Below are 19,634 nucleotides of genomic sequence, written 5' to 3' on the forward strand. Positions count from 1 at the left end.
TGAATGTTCCTCTCTATTCTTCCTCTTCTTTGCCCGATTAGGTATGCTTTCTCAAGTGCCCTTTTAATTTTCTTTGTTTGTTTATTGATCTTTGAGTATGGTTGAGTTGGTCTTTGGTACTGTGGTTCATGAATTTTCTTGTTTCTCCATTGCCACATCCTTAAGCAAACTGTAATAAAAACATCCTTCCAATCTAAGTCTTCTTCCTTTCCCAATTGTTGTTTGAGATTAGTTTCAATCCAAATTTCCCACTAATTGAAAAAAATCTAGAAATTTTCTCTGTTTTCACTAGTTTCAACCAAATAGAAAAAGCCTTTGGGCAGTTTCTCAACACGTATAATATCCTCCCAATTTCCACCGAATAGTGTACAATTCTCTACTCCTCCAAATATCATAGCTCTTCTCTAATTTGTCATGACTCTCTTGTGTACGGCTATCCACAAGAATATCTTTGCTCTCTGTGGTCCTCTCCAACTCCATAGTTGTTTCCATATGGTTGCCTCCTCTTTTGACCAATTCACTAGCGCTTTGTAAGTAGAGCTAATAGAAAAATCTCCATCCTGTGATATTCTCTGGTATTTTCTATCATCCTTATACTCCGCTTGTGGTGGTGATCTACGCATAATTTCCATGGCACTCTCAGGGACAAATTTTGGAAAAGCTTATCCAAGTCCCATTCTCCATTCTGGTTTGTCTATTCTCAAACGATACTTTCAGTATCCACTGAATCTGGGTTTAAGGCTTTATTGATTAGGATGCCCTCATTTTCCAACTAATTTTGCTTCCAAAAGAGCGTAGTTAGTCCATTTCCAATATAGTGAATTAAGTAGTTTAAAAAAGTAGGGCACAACTTTACAATTTCTCTCCATAAAGGTGAGTCTCCTGTTTTGCTTGTGTCAGATTATTCAATCTGTTGCCATTACAGTATTTGCTGGAAAGGACTTGGACCCAAAGAGCTTTTGGGTTCTCTATAGATTGCTAAATGATTTTGAGAACGAAGCCATCATTCATCATGTTAAGTCTTCTGAAAGCTAACACCCCCCCACGTGTTTCAACTGACAAAGAGTTTTTCAGCTTATAAAATGCATTTTCTTCTTTTCTAAGTCATCTCCCCATATGAAATTTCTTTGCAATTTCTCCACTTCCAAGCAAATTCCTTTCGATATTCTTTCATGTTGCATGTTAAAGTTGAGCGCTAGGCTTAAAACCAATTGTGCTACTATCAGTCTTCCTGCCAGTGAAAGACACTTGCTTTTTCACTCTTGAGCATGCTATGTACCATTTCCAAAGTGTCTTTAAAATTATCTTTTCCTCTTTTGTTGTTCGTAATCATTGCCCTAGATAGCGGCCTAACTCCCTTTGTTCCTTGAAATCTGAATACTTTGTAATCTCCTGTCGAATATCCATCTTTTTTCTTTTCGAAAAAATAATGGAAGATTTTCCTATGTTGATCTCGAGCCTTGAAGCTTTGAAAAATGTTTCCATCACATTTGTTACTTTCCTTATTTAATCCACAGTTGCCTCAACAAACAAAAGTAGGTCATCTGCGAACATCAGACAGGATATGTCTGGCCCTTCTCTCCCTACTCCGTTTGGTTTCTGAACTATACCTAAAACCTCAGAATTAATAGAGTATACCTCAGATAAAGCATGCATAGCCACAAACTTCCAGAAGCCGAGACACTCGGCATCAGTAACCCATGATAACAATGACCTGAAACAAACATTTGAAATACACAACGACTACTCCTATTGAGAAGGACCATAACGTCAAACACGAATGTAACAATCCAACCCCTATAAAACGGAAAAGGAATCAAACAAAGGGGGAGATAGTAAAACAAAAAAACCTACTAAAAGAAGAATATTAATCTTTGATAATCTCACTGACGTGGATATCAGAGTGTTTTCTTACAGGGATCCCAACATTTGGAGCTACAGAAAAAGGAAAAGAGAAGATCAACAACGCCGAGTAATCCAGTTCTGAGAGAGTTCGGGTATACATCGGCTGAACGACTGATCTACCTATAACAAATTGACGCCCACCGTGGGGCCCGAAAGAGACTAACCCCACCGAAATTTCTTTCTTTGTTTTCTTTTATTCCCGTGCTTTATTTCACAGGGACACCCAGTATGGATGACAATGGAATCCCACAATTAACACAATCGGAGCTGCTGGCCCAAAATGCGAAATTCCAAGCCAAGGTCCAGAGAATGGCCGAGCTTCTAGATTAAGAAAGGAATGGGAAACACAGTGATGGAGATCCCAAGGACATAAGCCGGAAAGACATGCAGTAACAGAATCCTGAGGAAGTAACCCCTCCTAAGGAGAGGAAGACCTTATCTAATCCTTTTTCTAGATGCCAAAGAACTTCGTACTGTCGACTACACTAAAGTCGTACGAAGGCCTTGGAGACCCTCACATTCATGTTACTAAGTTACAATCTATGATGTTCTTTAATAGTGCTTCTGACCCTATATTTTGCCGATCTTTTCCAACTTTCTTAGACGGTGTTATGTTACTTTGGTTTTCTAAGTTACCTGCAGGTTCCATCTCTTGCTTCTCTGCCAAGTCCTTTACCAACCACTTTGCAGTCTCCAAAGATATATTTTTTTTGGTTTACCCAAATGGTATCCCCTAACCCGACAGATTAAGGACTAATCTATCGCGGATCTGAGCTCCATTTAAAGGTCTGCCGCTGGCCAATGAGTTGCTGCATGCACAAGGCAGGGTTTGAACTCCCGACACTTGCTTAAGCGGACAAGTGAGCTGACCACTCGACCAACCCAAGTTGGTTGTCTCCAAGATATATGTGCACGGGTCATATCACCTCAGTACTATCAGACAAGGTCAACACAAGAGCCTAAAAGATTACATGGGGCAATTTTCTAAAGTAACCATGGAGATCTCCAACCTTAACCCAGACGTCCCTTTACATGCACTTAGAAGTGGCCTCCATTTGGGAAAATTTCATGAGACTATTTCAGTAACTAAACCAAAGACATTGGCGGAGTTCCGAGAGAAAGCTGCAGAGCAGATGAAAACCGAAGAACTTCGCGAAGCTCAGCATTTGGAGAGACAACAACCTCACCGAGAGGAGGAAAGACAAAACAAACCACAAAACAAAGATGTTAGGAAGCCTTTCAAGCTAACTCTCGAAGTTTGATGTGTATACTCAGTTCAACACCAAAAGAGAAGAAATCATCCAGGAAATACTCAATGCTAAAATCATCAAACCACCAAGCAAGGCCGGAACCTACAAAGACTAAAAATACGTGGACAAATCCAAGCATTGTGCTTTCCATAAGAAATTTGGCCACACCACTGATGAATATGTGAGAGCCAAAGATCTTCTGGAAAGACTAGCGAGACAAGGCCTATTGGACAAGTATGTTGACGGTTGCATACACCAAGAACAACCAAGGACCAGCAAGAGCCAACCTGAAAATACAAGTGCACAGGAGAAGGCAAAATACCAACCACCTCAAACAAGAGGTGTAATTAACTGTATCTCTGGAGGATTCTCGGGAGAAGGACTTACCAGCTCGGCAAGATAAAGAACATATCGAGCAATGTTAGTAATGAAAGGAGTACCATCCGAAGTTGCACTATAGTTATTAATATCAACCATAACCTTCGAGCATTCTGACTATCCATGACTATTTGTGCTAACATGTTCTTCCTCTTATCCTCTTGCTTGTTATGTACTAGCATCTTATATTTCATCATTTGATGCTTCTTGTTGATGTCTTCTTTTTTTTTATTTGTTGCTGGTTTTGTTTATTGTTTTCTCATGGCACAATTTTTTTTTATCATGGTCTATTTTTTCACATGCAAAGCAGATTTGGTGAATTCCTTCATATTCCACTTGGTAGTCCTCCCCAATAACCATATATCTTTCCATCAGCGGTTTAGCCAGGTCAACTTTCATACGAAATCTAGAGAACTTTCCTCTACTCAGCTTAGCTATGTTGTCGTCAACTTTAACCACTCTTCCTATCAAGTTTCTAATTCTTCTCATGATGGTTCTATCATATAGTTCTATAGGTAAACCCGGTAGTCTCATCCAGATAGTGATTTTGTCAATTATGGATCTCATATGATTAAAGTTGGGTTCTCAAAGCCTCACTGTGAGGTAGTGGTCGTATATCTTCCACAAACCCTCCAGTAAAGCATAACCAAAGTCTTCACTAATATAGAATTTTACAAGATAGAAATCATTGTTGAAATCAATGATATCTACAGGGTCTTTGTTACTCTAGATACTCTTTAGCATCCTTTTGATAGCTGCAAATCCCACCTTTCTTCCTAGTAGCTTAACTATTAAAGTATTCCACAAAGGCTTTCCATAGTTTCCTTTCAAACGTCTCTTTAATAACAAACTTTTTTCTACCATTTCAACTTTTATCCTATATGTGTTGTGGTCTTCGTCTTTGTCTTTTTTCCTTTTGTGATGCTCTGTTTCTATGTTCTCATTTCTGTTTGCTCTATCTTCTTTTGATTCTAGATCATTTTCTTCCATATGTAGCTTTGTCGGTCCTCCCTTAACCATTTGCGCAAAGATCTTTCCAGTCATCAAGTTTTTCCTAACAGCTAATGGGTTGTCAACCATCCATTCTTCTTCTGTAGGATAAAAAATCTGAGTCCATGTGAAGCCTTCTCCATCCTTCCTTACCTTCTTGATACTTCTGCTCAGCAGGTCTTATTCTTCTGCAGTACTTTAGTGCTCATGAAGATGCCCTTTCGGGCTCCCTTCACCATTCATCACGGTGGGTACCGCCTGAAACATGAGAATTGTACAGAGAAAAAACTAGTGCAATGATATATTTTTTTAAAATCCCTTAAACAAACAAAACTATAATGCATGTTGAGGCCATGACCGTAAAGTCTTATCAATACTCACATTGCTATTCTTTATTGGACTCAAACCCAATATAGAAACCTACCTAACAATTTTTTTTCTACACGGTGTGGGCTAAAGGGTCCGACCCACACCAACAAACACAAAAACTCAACCGGGTCCCCCATGGATTCAACCAACTTCAGAAAAACAAGCATCCCCTTCCTAATTACTACCTAAAGTTGTTGAGCTACATTACATGATCATAGAACTCACTAATCCATTTTGAATCCATAGTTGACGCTTCCCTAGTTCCCTGTGTATTGAGATTTGGTTACTTCTTAACTCCGCCATTGAAGCACGGAAGGAATAACTTCGATAGATGTGGCCTCCGCATAAGGCTCACTTTGCTACCTCTCAATGTCAGTTCATAAGCCTCTCTCCCTGCTTCCCAGCAATACTCTAAGAGCAATGAAGAGCTCTTGAAGACTCTTGCATCCCCACCCTCATAGGTTGGATACAAGGTTGTTGCTTTGGCCTTTTAAGTACTTCGAACAGGTCTGTGTTTTTTAGATTGTATCTCCCTATATCGATAAAGTTATGAATTGCAAAGCTTTAGTTCCTCATTGATAATTTTTCTTAAAACCTAAGGAGGATTAGAGCTCCAATTAGTTTGTAGGTTGCATGTATTTGTCATTTTTTGCTACTTCATGGGCTAATGCATTGCCTTGTCTTAGAGTCCATGTAAAACCACTGCATTGGATTGTTCCTGCCAGCTTCCATATGTCTTCCAACATCGGATACACTTTAGCTATTGGTGTCTTCGACTTGATAGCTTGGGTAAGATTCAAACTATCTGATTCAACAATTACTCTTTCCATCTGAAAATTCTTTGTTATTGTAAAAGCATTTCTCAATGCCAATGTTTCTGCAGCCAGTGCTGAACTAGCTACTATTTTTGTTGTTGTCCCCAAAAGTAACTTCCCTTCGTGATCTCTAAACACCACTGCTATGGCTTCGCTTGCTGTTTCTCCCTGGAATGTAGCATTAGTGTTGCATTTTATCCAATCTTTAGGTAGAAGATGCCAGGTAACTTTTCTTTCTCCTCTTCTGGTGGTATGGGGTGTTGCATTTAATTAATCAATTGTTTTTGCATACTCATGCTCTAATAATCTAACTTTGAATAAGACCATGTTTAGGTTTAATTCTATTTTCTGATGAACTGTTTGATTTCTTGCTTTCTACACCTTCCACATGAGGAATCTTGCTTTACTGATGTACTATCTATAGTCATCTCCCATATCTTATGTTATTTTTTTGATAAGTTCTAGCATCGAACATCCTAGTGAAGAGACTGTTTGTCTGTTGGGGCTGCACTGAATTTACGCTTCAAACCATATAGCTCTCGTCCATAGACATAATAACAAGGCATGCTCTATAGTTTTCTGTTCCTGCACACAAATAGAACACATAGGTGTGTTAGTGATTCTCCTATTAAATAAATTTTTAAAAACTGGAATAATGTTATGCACCTCCTTCCAAATAAACACTTTGATTTTTGGCGGTACAAGTAGGTTCCATAACTCAGGCCACAGATCTTTGAAATTTGCATTTGTAGATGCAGAAATTTGATCCCTTGTGTTGTTCTCTTTTCTTGCAATGTGATAATCAGTTTTAACTGTATATTTTTCATCCAATCTGTGTGGCCAAATAATCTTGTCCTTACCATTAATTATGCTAACTGGGTCTTTTTAATCTTCTCTATAGTGGAATCGTCAAAATAAACTCTAATTTTTCTTAAATTCTAGCTCCTATATTCATTAAGCAACTCCTTTACCTTACTTATCTCATTGTTTCTGGAGGCTCAACTCTATCCTGTTGTAAAATCCATTTATCTTTTCATATTTTGATTTTGTTCTCCTTTTCTACTATTCATCTACCAGTTCTGAGAAGGAAGTCTCTCCCCTGAATGATGCTTCTCCAAGTCCAAGATGACTCTCTTCTAATTTTTGCCTCCTCAAAATCTGCATTTGAGAAAGTAGGCTGCTTTAAGAACTTGTATCCAAATAGCTTTTAGATTTTCAAAGATTCTCCATGCTTTTCTTGGCAAGATGTGCTAAATTCTGAATATAAAATCCTTAAAATCGATGCCTCCCTTGCTCTTTCTCTATCCTATCTTGTTCCAACTTTTACAATGAATCCTTCTGTTCTTACCGCTCAAAACCGACCAAAATCTCGTAACCTTTGCATTTAGTCTTTAGCAGAAGCCCATAGGGAATTTGACCACATTCATAGCATATGCTGGAATCGCATGAGTCACAGACTTAATCAGCACTTCTTTTCTAGCTTGGTTGAGAAACTTTTCTTTCCAACCTCCTAGCTTATCTATAACTCTCTCTTCAACCCATTTCAGAGTCTTGTTCTTTATTCTTCTCCATTGAGTGGGAAGGTCAAAATACTTTCTAGGATTGTCCCGGCTAACGTACCCAAAATGTCCTCAATTTCAACCCTTTTCCTAATAGGGACCATATAGTCAAAAGTAATCCCAGATTTTTTAAAAGATGATTCTATCATCCGCAAACAAAAGATGAGAATTATTGGTGCACTAGGGCCAATTTTTACTCTTGAAATTTTCTCTTTCCTCGTGGCTTCTTCCATCAAGATAGTGAATACCTCTGCCGCTATGAGAAATAGATATGGAGAGAGTGAATCTCCCTGTCTCAAACCTCTTTGCAGCTTAATATTTTGTGACAAAATACCATTAATCTTGATTTTGTAGCTAAATTTCCTCACGCATCCCATCATCAAATTGACCCAATGTTAATGAAATCCAAATGCTTTAATAGTAGATTCCAAAAATGACCATTCTAACTTATCATAGGATTTATTCATATATATCTTAATAGCCAGGTCCTCTTATGCTCCTTTTTCTTTCTTGTTTAAAGCATGAAACATCTCTTGTACAATCACAATATTATCTTGAATAAGCCTACCCGCCACGAATGCGCTTTGAATAGGGAATATGATTTTATCAATAATCTTCCTTAGTCTCATGACCATAATCCTAGATACAATTTTGTAAATAAAATTGCAACAACTAATGGACCTCATATTATTAAGAGTCTCAGGATTCTTAGCTTTTGGAATTAAAACAATAGTTGTTTCACAAATGTTATGAGAAAGTTTTCCTTCCGGAACAAAATTCTTAACTACATCACATACCTCTCTCCTAATGACATCCCAATGTTTTTGAAAAAAGAATCCGTTTAGACCATCCGTGCTTGGTGCCTTGAGACCTCCGATGCTAAAAACAGCCTCCTTGATTTCCTTGTCAGTGACTTCCTTCATAATCTTTTAATTCATTTCTGAGGTAACTCTCCTAGACACTCTGCTGATGCATACCTCCATTTTAAGATCGTCAGAGGCCGTGAATAGGTTAATAAAAGTGATCTTCTGTCAATTTTATTATATCATTTTCTCCACTAACCCATTCGCTCCTGCTGTTCTTCAATCTCTCAATTCTATTTCTATCCCTTTTCTGAATGGTTGATGTATGGAAGAAAGAAGTATTCTTGTCCTCATCTTTAACCACTTAATTCTTGCCCTTTGACCCCAATATTTTTTCTCTTGTCTCTATAATTAAGTTATTTCTTTCTTTAAGTACTGAATAGTTTCTTGCTGTCCACAGTGAAATCACTTTCTTGGGCTTGTTTTAATTTTCTTTTCATCCTTTCTATCTTTGTATCAACCTGCTTAAAGGTTGCCTTGCTCCACCTAGCTATCCCTTTCTTACAATTATCCATTCTTTGAGTGATATCAATCCATCAATTATTTTCTGTCTTTTCACTTTTATTCATTTCCTCACAAAATTTTTGCAATTCTTATGATCTGCCCAATAGGCTTCAAGTTTGAAGCAATTACTTCTCCTGCCTTTGGGATCAATATTGAGTACTAAGGGTGTGTGATCAGAACTTACAGATGGTAGAGCTGTGAGAGTCGCATGCTAGAAGAGCCTTCTCCATCCCCAATTAGCCATAGCTCTATCGATCTTCTCCCTTGTGAGAAAACCATTTCTAGGATTGATGAACTACATGTATTTCATTCCTTTTAATTCCAAATTCATGAGAGTATTTTCATCAACAAATTTTTTGAAATTTTGGATCTAACTTTTTAGTTTAGGATGTAAACTAATCTTTTCATCTTAAGAAATAACATCATTAAAGTCATCTATGAAATCTCTGATAAATCGGAATTAGCATTTTCATTTGTAAGTTCTCTCTACAATTCTCTTCTCCTTCTTTAATCGAGATACCCATACACAAAAATTTCTTTTCACCCTTTATTATTGCTACTTGTTATATTAGCTTTAATATAGTTGTGACACCAAGCATAAACACAAATATGTATATTACTTTTCTAAAGGATATAAAAGCTCCAGGACATTCTCCGGCTTCCACACAAAACATGTTATCATAGCTTAACTTCTTTCTAATTCTATCACTACTCTGCTTACTAGCTTTAGTTTTATAAGAAACAAAAGAGACGGCCTAAAATTCTTATGCAAGTTTAGCAATTCAGTTACCGTCGCAGGAGCCGTCAACCCGCGACAATTCCAACTTATGATGATCATGGCTACTAGTGGGGTTTGATGAGGCCTGCCTCCTCAGTCATCTTTTTTTGTTTCATTTTCTTACTCTGTGTTGTTGCTTCTGTTGTTGCCATATCCGCTTGCATAATACCTTCAATCAGCATTTTATTGTTGTCTTGTCTTCTCTTTTTCTCTTTAGATTCAAAGATGCTCTAACATTCTGTACCCGTTCCAATTCCCATTGCTCTCCATTCTTCTGCTTGGGAATGATCTGCACCTCACCCTCTATTTTATTGTCATCATTTTTGGCCAATTCTATTATGTAAATTCCTTTCCTTTCTGTTTTCTGTATGTAAGTTCTCTAACTCTTCTTTGTTTTAATTTGTCTCTAAAGTTTCTTAAGATATTCTTTTCATGCTCCATGATTATTCTAGCTTGCTCCTTTTGTCTGGCACATGAGTTTCTTTCAAGTTTATTATTATTGTAGTTGCCAAACCTCTCTTACAAAAGTTCACATATGGTTAAAACCCTTTTTTCTTTGCTGTTTTGTGACGAGTGAGTGTGGATGTTGGTTGAATCTTACATAGTTCAGCTAAAAAAATTGGATATGGAAGTAGGATGAGTGTTATACCTAAACTTGTTAATTTTTTTTGTTTTTTAAAATTATAGGAGGTACATAAATCGGAGGTGAAAAATTTTAAAAATTTGGGATACATAAATCGGACGGTCCGATTTTTGTACCTCTTCCAAATCAGACGATCCGATTTGTACTCCGTAAATTAAATCATCCCATATTTTAAAAAAATAGATCACAATTTAAAAAAAAAAACATTCTTAACCCAATATTAAAAATAAAAATGTGGCATAGCTCCTCTTAATTTTTTTCCAAATTTGGTTTTGATTTTTGTCCTTTTAGAATTCATTATAAATAAAAATAATTATCAATAAATAATAAAAAAAAGACAACCCATTACCCAAAAAAAAAACCCAAAATCAATATAAGCAATATATAAGATAAAAATACAAAACTTATGACACGTTGTCCAAAAAATAATTTTGACAAGCTATTTAGTTTTGGTCCTTCAAAAATATTTATAAAAATAAAAAAAAATACATGTATTTTATATAAGATAAAAATGTATTTAAAGTTTAAACCCATAATAATAATAATAATAATAATAATATTTAATTTTAATATATTAACGATAAAATATTTTATAGTGATACAATTACGATTATTCTTTTAAATAATTATTCATATAATTAATATAAAAAATAATTAATTTTAAATTCAGGAAAAAAAAAAGGCAGAAATTTTGTTACCTTATCCATACCACAAGTCTGGTTGTTGGTAAGGGGCATATGCGATGGGTTTCCATGGATCCTCTTCATTTCTCCTCCACCCACACTCACTTCCATTCCCACCAACCTTCCGTCACCGTTTCCATATCCCCAAACCCTAACAATGGCTTGCGCCACCTTCCACCTCTCAACACCCTTCTCCCACCTTCACCCTCTCAACAAGCCTAAACCCCACTCTCCCACTCCCTCCTTCTTCCTCCTCCTCAAACCCTTCTCCAAAAATCGCACCAAACATACTCCAACACTCAGAGTCGTTAACTCCGTCGACACCACCAGAGAAGACACGCCTCCAACATCCGACAACAACGCTGATTCGCCACCGGCAATCTCGCCGCCGCCGCCGCCGCCACTACCGGAAGAATCCGAGAGCTTCGACAAGCGGCGCCTGGAGGAGAAGTTCGCTGTGCTGAACACCGGGATATACGAATGCCGCTCGTGCGGTTACAAGTACGACGAGGCCGTTGGGGATCCTTCATATCCGCTCCCGCCGGGGTACCAGTTCGAGAAGCTTCCAGACGATTGGCGTTGCCCGACTTGCGGGGCGGCGCAGAGCTTCTTCGAGAGCAAGAGCGTTGAGATCGCTGGGTTCGCTCAGAACCAGCAATTTGGACTCGGTGGTAACTCTCTCACTTCGGGTCAGAAGGCTTTGCTTATATATGGCAGCTTGTTATTCTTCTTTGCACTCTTTCTTGGTGGCTACTTCTTACAATAGTTTAGTTTCATAAGGTAATCAATTAAGGATTTATTACTTCCTATTTTTTAATATTTGTCTTTATTTTATTATAAAAGCAGAAAAATGATTAAGTTTGAGGGGGAGGTATGATTTGTGAAGGGTGCTTGTGTTGGATTTATATTTGGAATTTGATGGTATATTGTTGAGTTTCCAAGAAAGTTGTAGACTTGTAGTTTTTCGTTATCCAATGCCTTGTTGGGAACTTAACATGTATATTGTATTGTATCAGAGGCAAGTATTCAAATTATAGATAGATATGCTGAAATTGTGTGCGTGTGATTGATTTTATGAGCTATTCTTCCCCGAAAAACGACTTTGCTAAACACTCGGAACTAATCTCGAGGCTAACTAGCTGATGTTCTTCTGTTTTGGTTGAGATTATAGATTACCCCTTCATTTTTGCAACGAGTGGAGATATGTTAAGATATGCAGTCAACTTCTATATGTAGTTGATCATTACATTTTCTATTTTCTTTTATCTTTTTTAATATTTACTTCCAGCGTTTTTAGAAGCCAGTGCTGATTCAATGAAGACAGGCAGCTCATGATAGTTTTTTTAAAAATACTTTTTTTACACTTGATATGGCCGTTATACACCATCTTACCATCTGAAGAGTTATAGCTCGGATATCACTCTTGTAACCGATGTATTGATATTATGATCATAACCGATCTTTCCGAAGTAACGCACCAAAAAGGATTAATTCCTCCTTAATGCTAAGAAACGGCTATCCTCGCCTCCTAGCTATAAGAAGGAGCTATCAGGAATTGAAAAGGTAGATTTTTCTTCTCCAAGATTATAACTCATCATCTATTCCTTAATTAACTTGAGCGTCGGAGTGCTTTTTGCAGGTGCTCTTCCTCTTCTTCTTGCTATACCAATCGGCCGAGGTATATTCGCGGACTAATTGGATACTTGCTCGGCTTCCGGTGAAGTACAGGCTATAGCTCGGATTCGACCAGGCAAGAACATTTGGCGCCCATCGTGGGGCCGAATTTTTTCTTTTTAAGGCCTCACAAATCTCAACATTTGCCAATGGCTGATGCACCTCCTCCCACTCCGGCCGAGCTCCTCCGGATGGTGACGGAGCTCCAAGAGGCAAACCAACGTATGGCTGCAGCAAACCAGCATATGGCGGAGGAGAATCAGAGAATGCAACAGCAAATTCAGCAATTAATTAATGCTCGTCTTGAACACAATGATGATCGTCAGGAGCGACATGGACACGATGAACGCCAATCCGAGCCGACCCATATCTCGGAGACGCCCCAAGACGACAATACCAACCCCCGAAACGAGGAACCTCAGCCAGAAGATGAGAATCAAGAACCTGACAACTCTGCCGGACCATTTACGGCAGAGATTATGAATTTTCAATTGCCCAGACAATTCACACTGCCGACAACTTTAGCCCCCTACGACGGTTTAGGGGACCCCAAACAGTACATAAAGAAATTCCGATCTATAATGATTGTTAACGGTGCATCCGATCCGATTTTATGTCGTTGTTTTCCTTCTTTCTTGGATGGCCCTGCACTTGACTGGTTTTGCTCTTTGCCTGCAGATTCCATCTCACGATTCCAGGAGCTGGCGAAACAATTCGAAGATCATTTTGCAGCATCAGCTATATACTTGCATGATTCTGATTATCTAACCACTATTAAGCAGGGCTAACAAGAAAGTCTGAAGGACTACATTACTCGTTTTACAAAGGTAGCTATGAAAATCCCTGATCTCCACCCCGAAGTCCATTTGCATGCCATCAAAAGCGGCCTCCGCCCTGGTAAGTTTCAGGAAACCATTGCCGTAGCCAAACCCAAGACTCTGGCCGAGTTTAGGGAAAAAGCCAAAGGACAGATAGATATTGAGGAACTCCGTCAGGCCCGGAAGGCAGAGAAGTCAGCAACTACGAAGGACGAAGATAAACCCCGGGAGAGCAAAAGGAATTTCCGACCAATGCCCCGTTACGAGTCATATACCCAGTTCAACACCAAGCGAGACGACATCATCAAAGAAATATTAAATTCCAAGCTAATTAAGCCACCTCGCAAAGCCGGTAGTTACCCTGAGCCGAAGAATATTGATAAGTCCAAGTATTGCACATTTCATAAAAAATATGGTCACACGACCGATGAATGTGTAATCGCAAAGGATCTACTAGAACGCCTAGCAAGACAGGGCCACCTTGACAAATTTATCTCAGGCCACATTCAAAAAAGGGCGGTGCCGACCACCGAACAACCTCTCGTAGGGCAGTCATCATCAGCAAAAGACAAAGAAAAGGCCCCCGCTCAACCTAGGGGCATAATCAATTGTATCTCTGGAGGGTATGCTGGGGGTGGTAACACAAGCTCGGCAAGGAAGCGAACCTACCGAGCAATGTTAGCACTTGCGGATACCACCCACAATCCCCAACAAGCACAAGAACTCCCAGAAGTGACTTTCCGATCAACCGACTTTATTTGCAAAGATGCAAACCTGGATGACCCTGTTGTCATCTATATTCAGCTAGGCGATCTAATTGTTCGAAAGGTCCTCTTAGACTCAGGAAGTAGTGCTGACGTTCTATTCTTTACTACATTTGAAAAAATGAAGTTGAGTACTAACATTTTGCAGCCATTTATTGGAGATCTTGTAGGTTTTTCAGGAGAACGAGTACCCGTTATGGGTTCTGTATGGCTGCAGACCACACTAGGCGAACAACCGCTCTCCAAGACACAGGATATTCAATTCCTTGTTGTTGACTGTTTTAGCCCGTATAACCTCATTTTGGGTAGGCCCTTTTTAAACAAATTTGCTGCAATAGTATCCACCGTCCACCTTTGTGTCAAGTTTCCAGTGCAGGATAAGGTAATAGCCACGGTCCACGGCGACCTCCAAGAAGCTCGGCACTGCTATAATGCAAGCCTGAAGCCTATCAAAAGAGCGGCTGAGCGACAAATCAACTCTATACACGCCGATCAACCGACCTTAGCCGAGTTAGATCCCAGGGCTGATGTTGAAGATCGTCCCATGCCAAATGAAGATCTAACAAAGGTTTTATTGGCAGATGATCCAATGAAGTTCACCTTTATTGGGGCATCCACTAAAGGCGAGGAAAAAGATAAGCTCGTCCAATTTTTAAGACAGAATGCCGACCTCTTCGCATGGACCCCCGCAGATATGCCAGGTATCGACCCGTCGGTGATCACACACAAACTTGCGATAAACCCGGCTGCCAGACCAGTATCTCAGAAAAAAAGGAACCTCGGAGTTGAGAAAAGACTCGCCTCAATGACTGAAGCCAAAAAGCTCATTGACGCCCAGTTCATCCGTGAGATCAGATTCACAACTTGGTTAGCCAATGTCGTAATGGTAAGAAAAAGTAATGGTAAATGGCGCATGTGCGTCGACTTTACAGACTTAAATAAGGCTTGTCCCAAAGACGCCTACCCTTTACCATGCATTGATACCTTAGTTGATAATTCTTGTGGTTATGGTGCATTAAGTTTTATGGATGCATATTCCGGTTATAATCAGATTCTCATGCATCCATCAGATCAAGAGAAAACAGCCTTTATAACCGAATATGGTAATTATTGTTACAACGTAATGCCTTTTGGTTTAAAGAATGCAGGGGCAACATATCAGCGGCTGATGAACAGAGTATTTGAACAACAGATAGGTCGAAACATCGAGGTATATGTGGACGATATGGTCGCTAAGACAAAGACAGGCAAATCTCACATTGCCGACCTTACCGAAATTTTTGGGCAAATCCGAGCTTACAATATGAGGCTCAATCCTGAAAAGTGTGCCTTCGGTGTCCGAGGAGGCAAATTTCTTGGGTTTATACTCACCAGCAGAGGAATGGAGGCAAATCCAGAAAAATGTAAGGCAGTCCTTGATATGAACAGTCCGACAACCATAAAAGAGGTTCAAAGATTAACAGGGAGATTAGCAGCTTTGTCGAGATTTTTACCATGTCTAGCAGCAAAGTCGGCCAACTTTTTTCGGTGCTTACGGAAGAATAAGACCTTTCAGTGGGATGAGGAATGCGAACTTGCGTTTCAAAGTTTAAAGCAATTTCTATCTAAACCCCCTATTCTGCAGAAGCCTAAGGTCGGCGAAACTCTATATTTGTATTTGTCAATTACTGACACAGCAATTAGTTCTGTTCTTGTTACAGAGGATGAGAAAGGTCAACAGCCAGTTTACTTTATCAGCAAGTCTCTGCAGAATGCCGAGCTTCGCTATCCGAGGTTGGAAAAGCTTGCTTATGCCTTGGTTTTCTCTGCAAGACGTCTACGACCCTACTTCCAAAGCCACACAATTAATGTTAAAACAACACAACCTTTACGCCAGATACTCACCAAGCCCGAGTTAGCCGGGAGGTTGATTAAATGGTCCATTGAGCTGTCTGAATTTGATATCCAGTATCAACCTCGCGGATCTGTTAAATCCCAATACTTGGCCGATTTTATAGCCGAATTTACTGGCCCAAGCCCAAGCACACAAAGCACACAATGGGTACTATTCGTTGATGGGGCATCGAACCTTCAAGGATCAGGAGCAGGAGTTCTTCTTGAAAACTCCGAAGGACTCATCATAGAGCACTCTCTCCGATTTTCCTTCAAAGCCAACAACAATCAAGCCGAATATGAGGCTCTGATTGCCGGACTCAGGTTAGCTGTTAAATTACATGTTTCTGAATTAAAAGTTTACTGTGACTCCTTACTAGTGGTCCAACAGGTAAACCAAAGTTTTCAAACGAAAGATCCTGTTTTACTAAAATATCTGAATATAGTCAACCAGCTTAAGGAAAACTTTTCAAAATGTGAAATACATCATATACCTAGAGATCAGAATCATAGAGCCGACGTACTTTCTAAACTGTCAACCACACAATCGCACACAGCCACGCTTTTGCAATCCACCCTAACAGAGCCGAGTATAAATATAATCGGTATTTTTGCTATTTCTAACGAAGATAGTTGGCAACAACCGTTTATACAATTTCTTAAAAATGGGACCATTTCAGATGAAGTTCAGGATCAGAAAAAGTTTAAAAGGCAAGCATCTTTTTACACACTGTTAAATAATAATTTATACAGGCAAGGTTATTCTCGACCTTTACTAAAATGCCTAGACAGGTCCGAAGCCGACCTTGTTATAGATGAAGCTCATGAGGGCATTTGCGGGATACATTCGGGGGCAAGAAGCCTTGCGCAGAAAGTTCTCCGAGCTGGCTTTTATTGGCCCACCATTTGGGAAGACAGCCAGAACAAAGTTCGAACTTGTGATAACTGCCAGAAACATGCTCGGATCATTAATACACCAGCCGAGAACCTACATCAATCAATCGTAAGCTGGCCATTTAACCAGTGGGGGATCGATATCCTCGGACCGTTCCCCACTGCTCCAAGACAGGTCAAGTATTTAGTTGTTGCAATTGATTATTTTTTCAAATGGATTGAAGCTCAACCATTAGCCAAAATTACTTCCAGTCATATGATCTCTTTTGTATGGAAAAACATAATTTGTAGGTTCGGTATACCTCGACATATTACCACTGACAATGGTCGTCAGTTTACCGACCATAATTTCAGAACTTTTTTGCAGAATCTAAAAATAAAGCAGCACTTTTTCTCTGTAGAGCACCCACAATCAAATGGGTTGGCGGAAGCAGCAAATAAGGTCCTCTTGCAGGCTCTAAGGAAGAAAGTGGATGACGCCAAAGGCTTATGGGCTGAACTCGTCCCTGAAATATTATGGGGATATAATACTACAGTACACTCAACGACCAAGGAGACACCATTTCGCCTAGTATATGGCTCGGAGGCCATGATACCAATTGAAGTCTCGCACAGTTCCCTGCGGGTAGAAGCCAAGGAACATACACAAGCTCGTCAAGCCGAACTTGATCTCATTGAAGAAGTACGCAGCACAGCGGCGATTCGCCACCAAGCACTACAACAACGTCTAAGTCGGCGACATAACAAGAAGGTAAAGCCGAGAAACTTTGTTGTAGGCGACCTGGTACTCCGAAAAACTGAAGATGTCTGGAAACCTTCCTCCCATGGAAAGCTCGCAGCAAGTTGGGACGGCCCTTACAGAATACGTGGAGTCCTTGGAAAGGGGGCTTATCAATTGGAAAGACTAGATGGCATAAGGTTATCCAACACTTGGAATGTTAGCTCACTAAAACAATATTACAGTTAAACATGTAAAAAGGCTAGTACTCTTTTTCCTACCACGAGATTTTTCCTAACTAAGGTTTTGCTTGTGGAGGTTTTAATGAGGCTAGCTGACCTGATAAAAAGGCATTCAGGTAATATATTCAAACAATTATTATTTTACTTCAACTCTTTGTCACCTCATTTATCTTTATTTACCAAAACAAAGATCACAAGCCCGATGTTACTAACCGTAACATCACTATCAATTTATCAAAGCACAAATCAATTCGGTCACTAAGTCGCATTATATTTCGAATGCGCAAACAAATTCCGGTTACCTATAAACCGGAAACGCAGATCCTTTTTAAATAAAGGAACAGACAAAATTAGGAACACCACACACCTAATTTGACAAACATTAACACATTTGAAAAGCAGCCCTACATTCAAAATATATCCGTTACACAAGCAGATTTTTTTCAAACGACTAATACATCATAAAGTAAAATTCTGGAACAAAAGTCCAAAAACAAAATAACCAGAATCTTTATTCAGCCAAATTATCCCCATCTTCCTCGGCAACTTCTTCATCATCTACCAAATCACCTTCACGAACAATTTTACTCGGATCCATGGCAGTAAAATCCCCGTCCGGTAGCAAGAATTTTGCTTGTGTCACTGCACGTTCAAAACCCTCGGCAAATGCATCAAGGATCTCGCCTTCTCGGCTCGATTCCATCTTCTTAAGCTTCAGTGTCAGTACAACAATTTGCTCACTCGTATTGTCTAACTCTTTCTCCTTTTTACTCAGCGTTTCAACATCTTTCTCATGACTCTCTTTCTCCAGCTTTAGTTCCTCCTTAACTGCAGCAATTTCCTTCCTAAGTTCAATTAACGACTTTTCTTTTGTTTCCAATTGTTCTTTAACCACAATATTCTCAGTTGCAGCCCGCAACATCTTCTTATGCTTTTTCTCTTGAGCACGGCCTATGCTCGCCAGACGAAGCCCAACAACCTAAACAAAAAACAAAACTGCCATTAGAACCAAAAATTGCTTATATAACGAAAATAACAACAACACTAACCTGGATGAATTGATCAATACCGACGTCTCCAACCCCCTCGATACGACCCAGATCAGAGGAGGCCTGGACAATCTCGTCAACAACAACACTAAAGGGGAAATTTTTCTCCCAAACCGAGGATCCATCCCCCTCTTCCTCAAACCCGTGTAACCTTTCTTGCTTCAAGGTAAAGTTCGACAACTCATTTAACTGAATTGCCTTAGTGGTTTCGTCATCATCAATATTAATCGCATCAGATTTTCTCTTCTTAAAAACAAATCCTTTCTTTTTCGGCTCTGGCTGATTGACCTCGGCCCCAATTTCCATCTTCTCAGCATTAGAAGAGGGTCCCTCAAAGTTCTTCGCTTTGAAGCGAGCCCTCAAACTTGAAGCCGAAACACCGGGATATCTCCCAACTACAAATGACAGAAAAGCAAAATCAGCACACCAGAATTTTTATTTTTATATATCCAAATAGTCCAAAAAACTCTCACCCAGATAATTTATAACCGCGGCCTTATTCTCTTCCCACAAAAGAAATTCAGACACAGACAATAAACCACCCTTGTCAACCATTTCCATAAGAAAGCTAACTATGCACTCGTTTCGAGGCGTTATAAGATCAGGACCAAGTATATGCTGCGGATGACAGCACCAGTACATAGGAAACTTCTCACCCAAATGTTCATCCAGGTAGAAAGGGAAATCTTCATCCACAGACTTTACTTTGAGAAACATTTCTTTAAAATCCTTGAAGGAGGATTTATACAACTTAAAAATAGAAAACCCAGGGGTGCTATTTAAATTTATCCAAACACCCTTCCAGACTCCTTTAGCTTGAAAAAGGGTGAAAAACAGTTCTACTTCCGGCTCGATTTCCAGATATT

At 39.4% G+C, this 19,634-nt stretch overlaps 1 protein-coding gene across 1 annotated transcript; it reads left to right on the plus strand.

Moving 5' to 3' along the window:
• The first annotated feature begins 10,718 nt into the window (after window positions 1–10,718).
• On the plus strand, window positions 10,719–11,789 carry LOC112695457 (uncharacterized). Its single transcript, XM_025747806.3, has one exon. The coding sequence runs from the start codon at window positions 10,895–10,897 to the stop codon at window positions 11,501–11,503; it is 609 nt and encodes a 202-aa protein (XP_025603591.1). The 5' UTR covers window positions 10,719–10,894; the 3' UTR covers window positions 11,504–11,789.
• Window positions 11,790–19,634: the final 7,845 nt, after the last annotated feature.

The sequence above is a fragment of the Arachis hypogaea genome, chromosome 6 (assembly GCF_003086295.3).
Source record: "Arachis hypogaea cultivar Tifrunner chromosome 6, arahy.Tifrunner.gnm2.J5K5, whole genome shotgun sequence".
NCBI classification, from domain to species: Eukaryota; Viridiplantae; Streptophyta; class Magnoliopsida; order Fabales; family Fabaceae; genus Arachis; species Arachis hypogaea.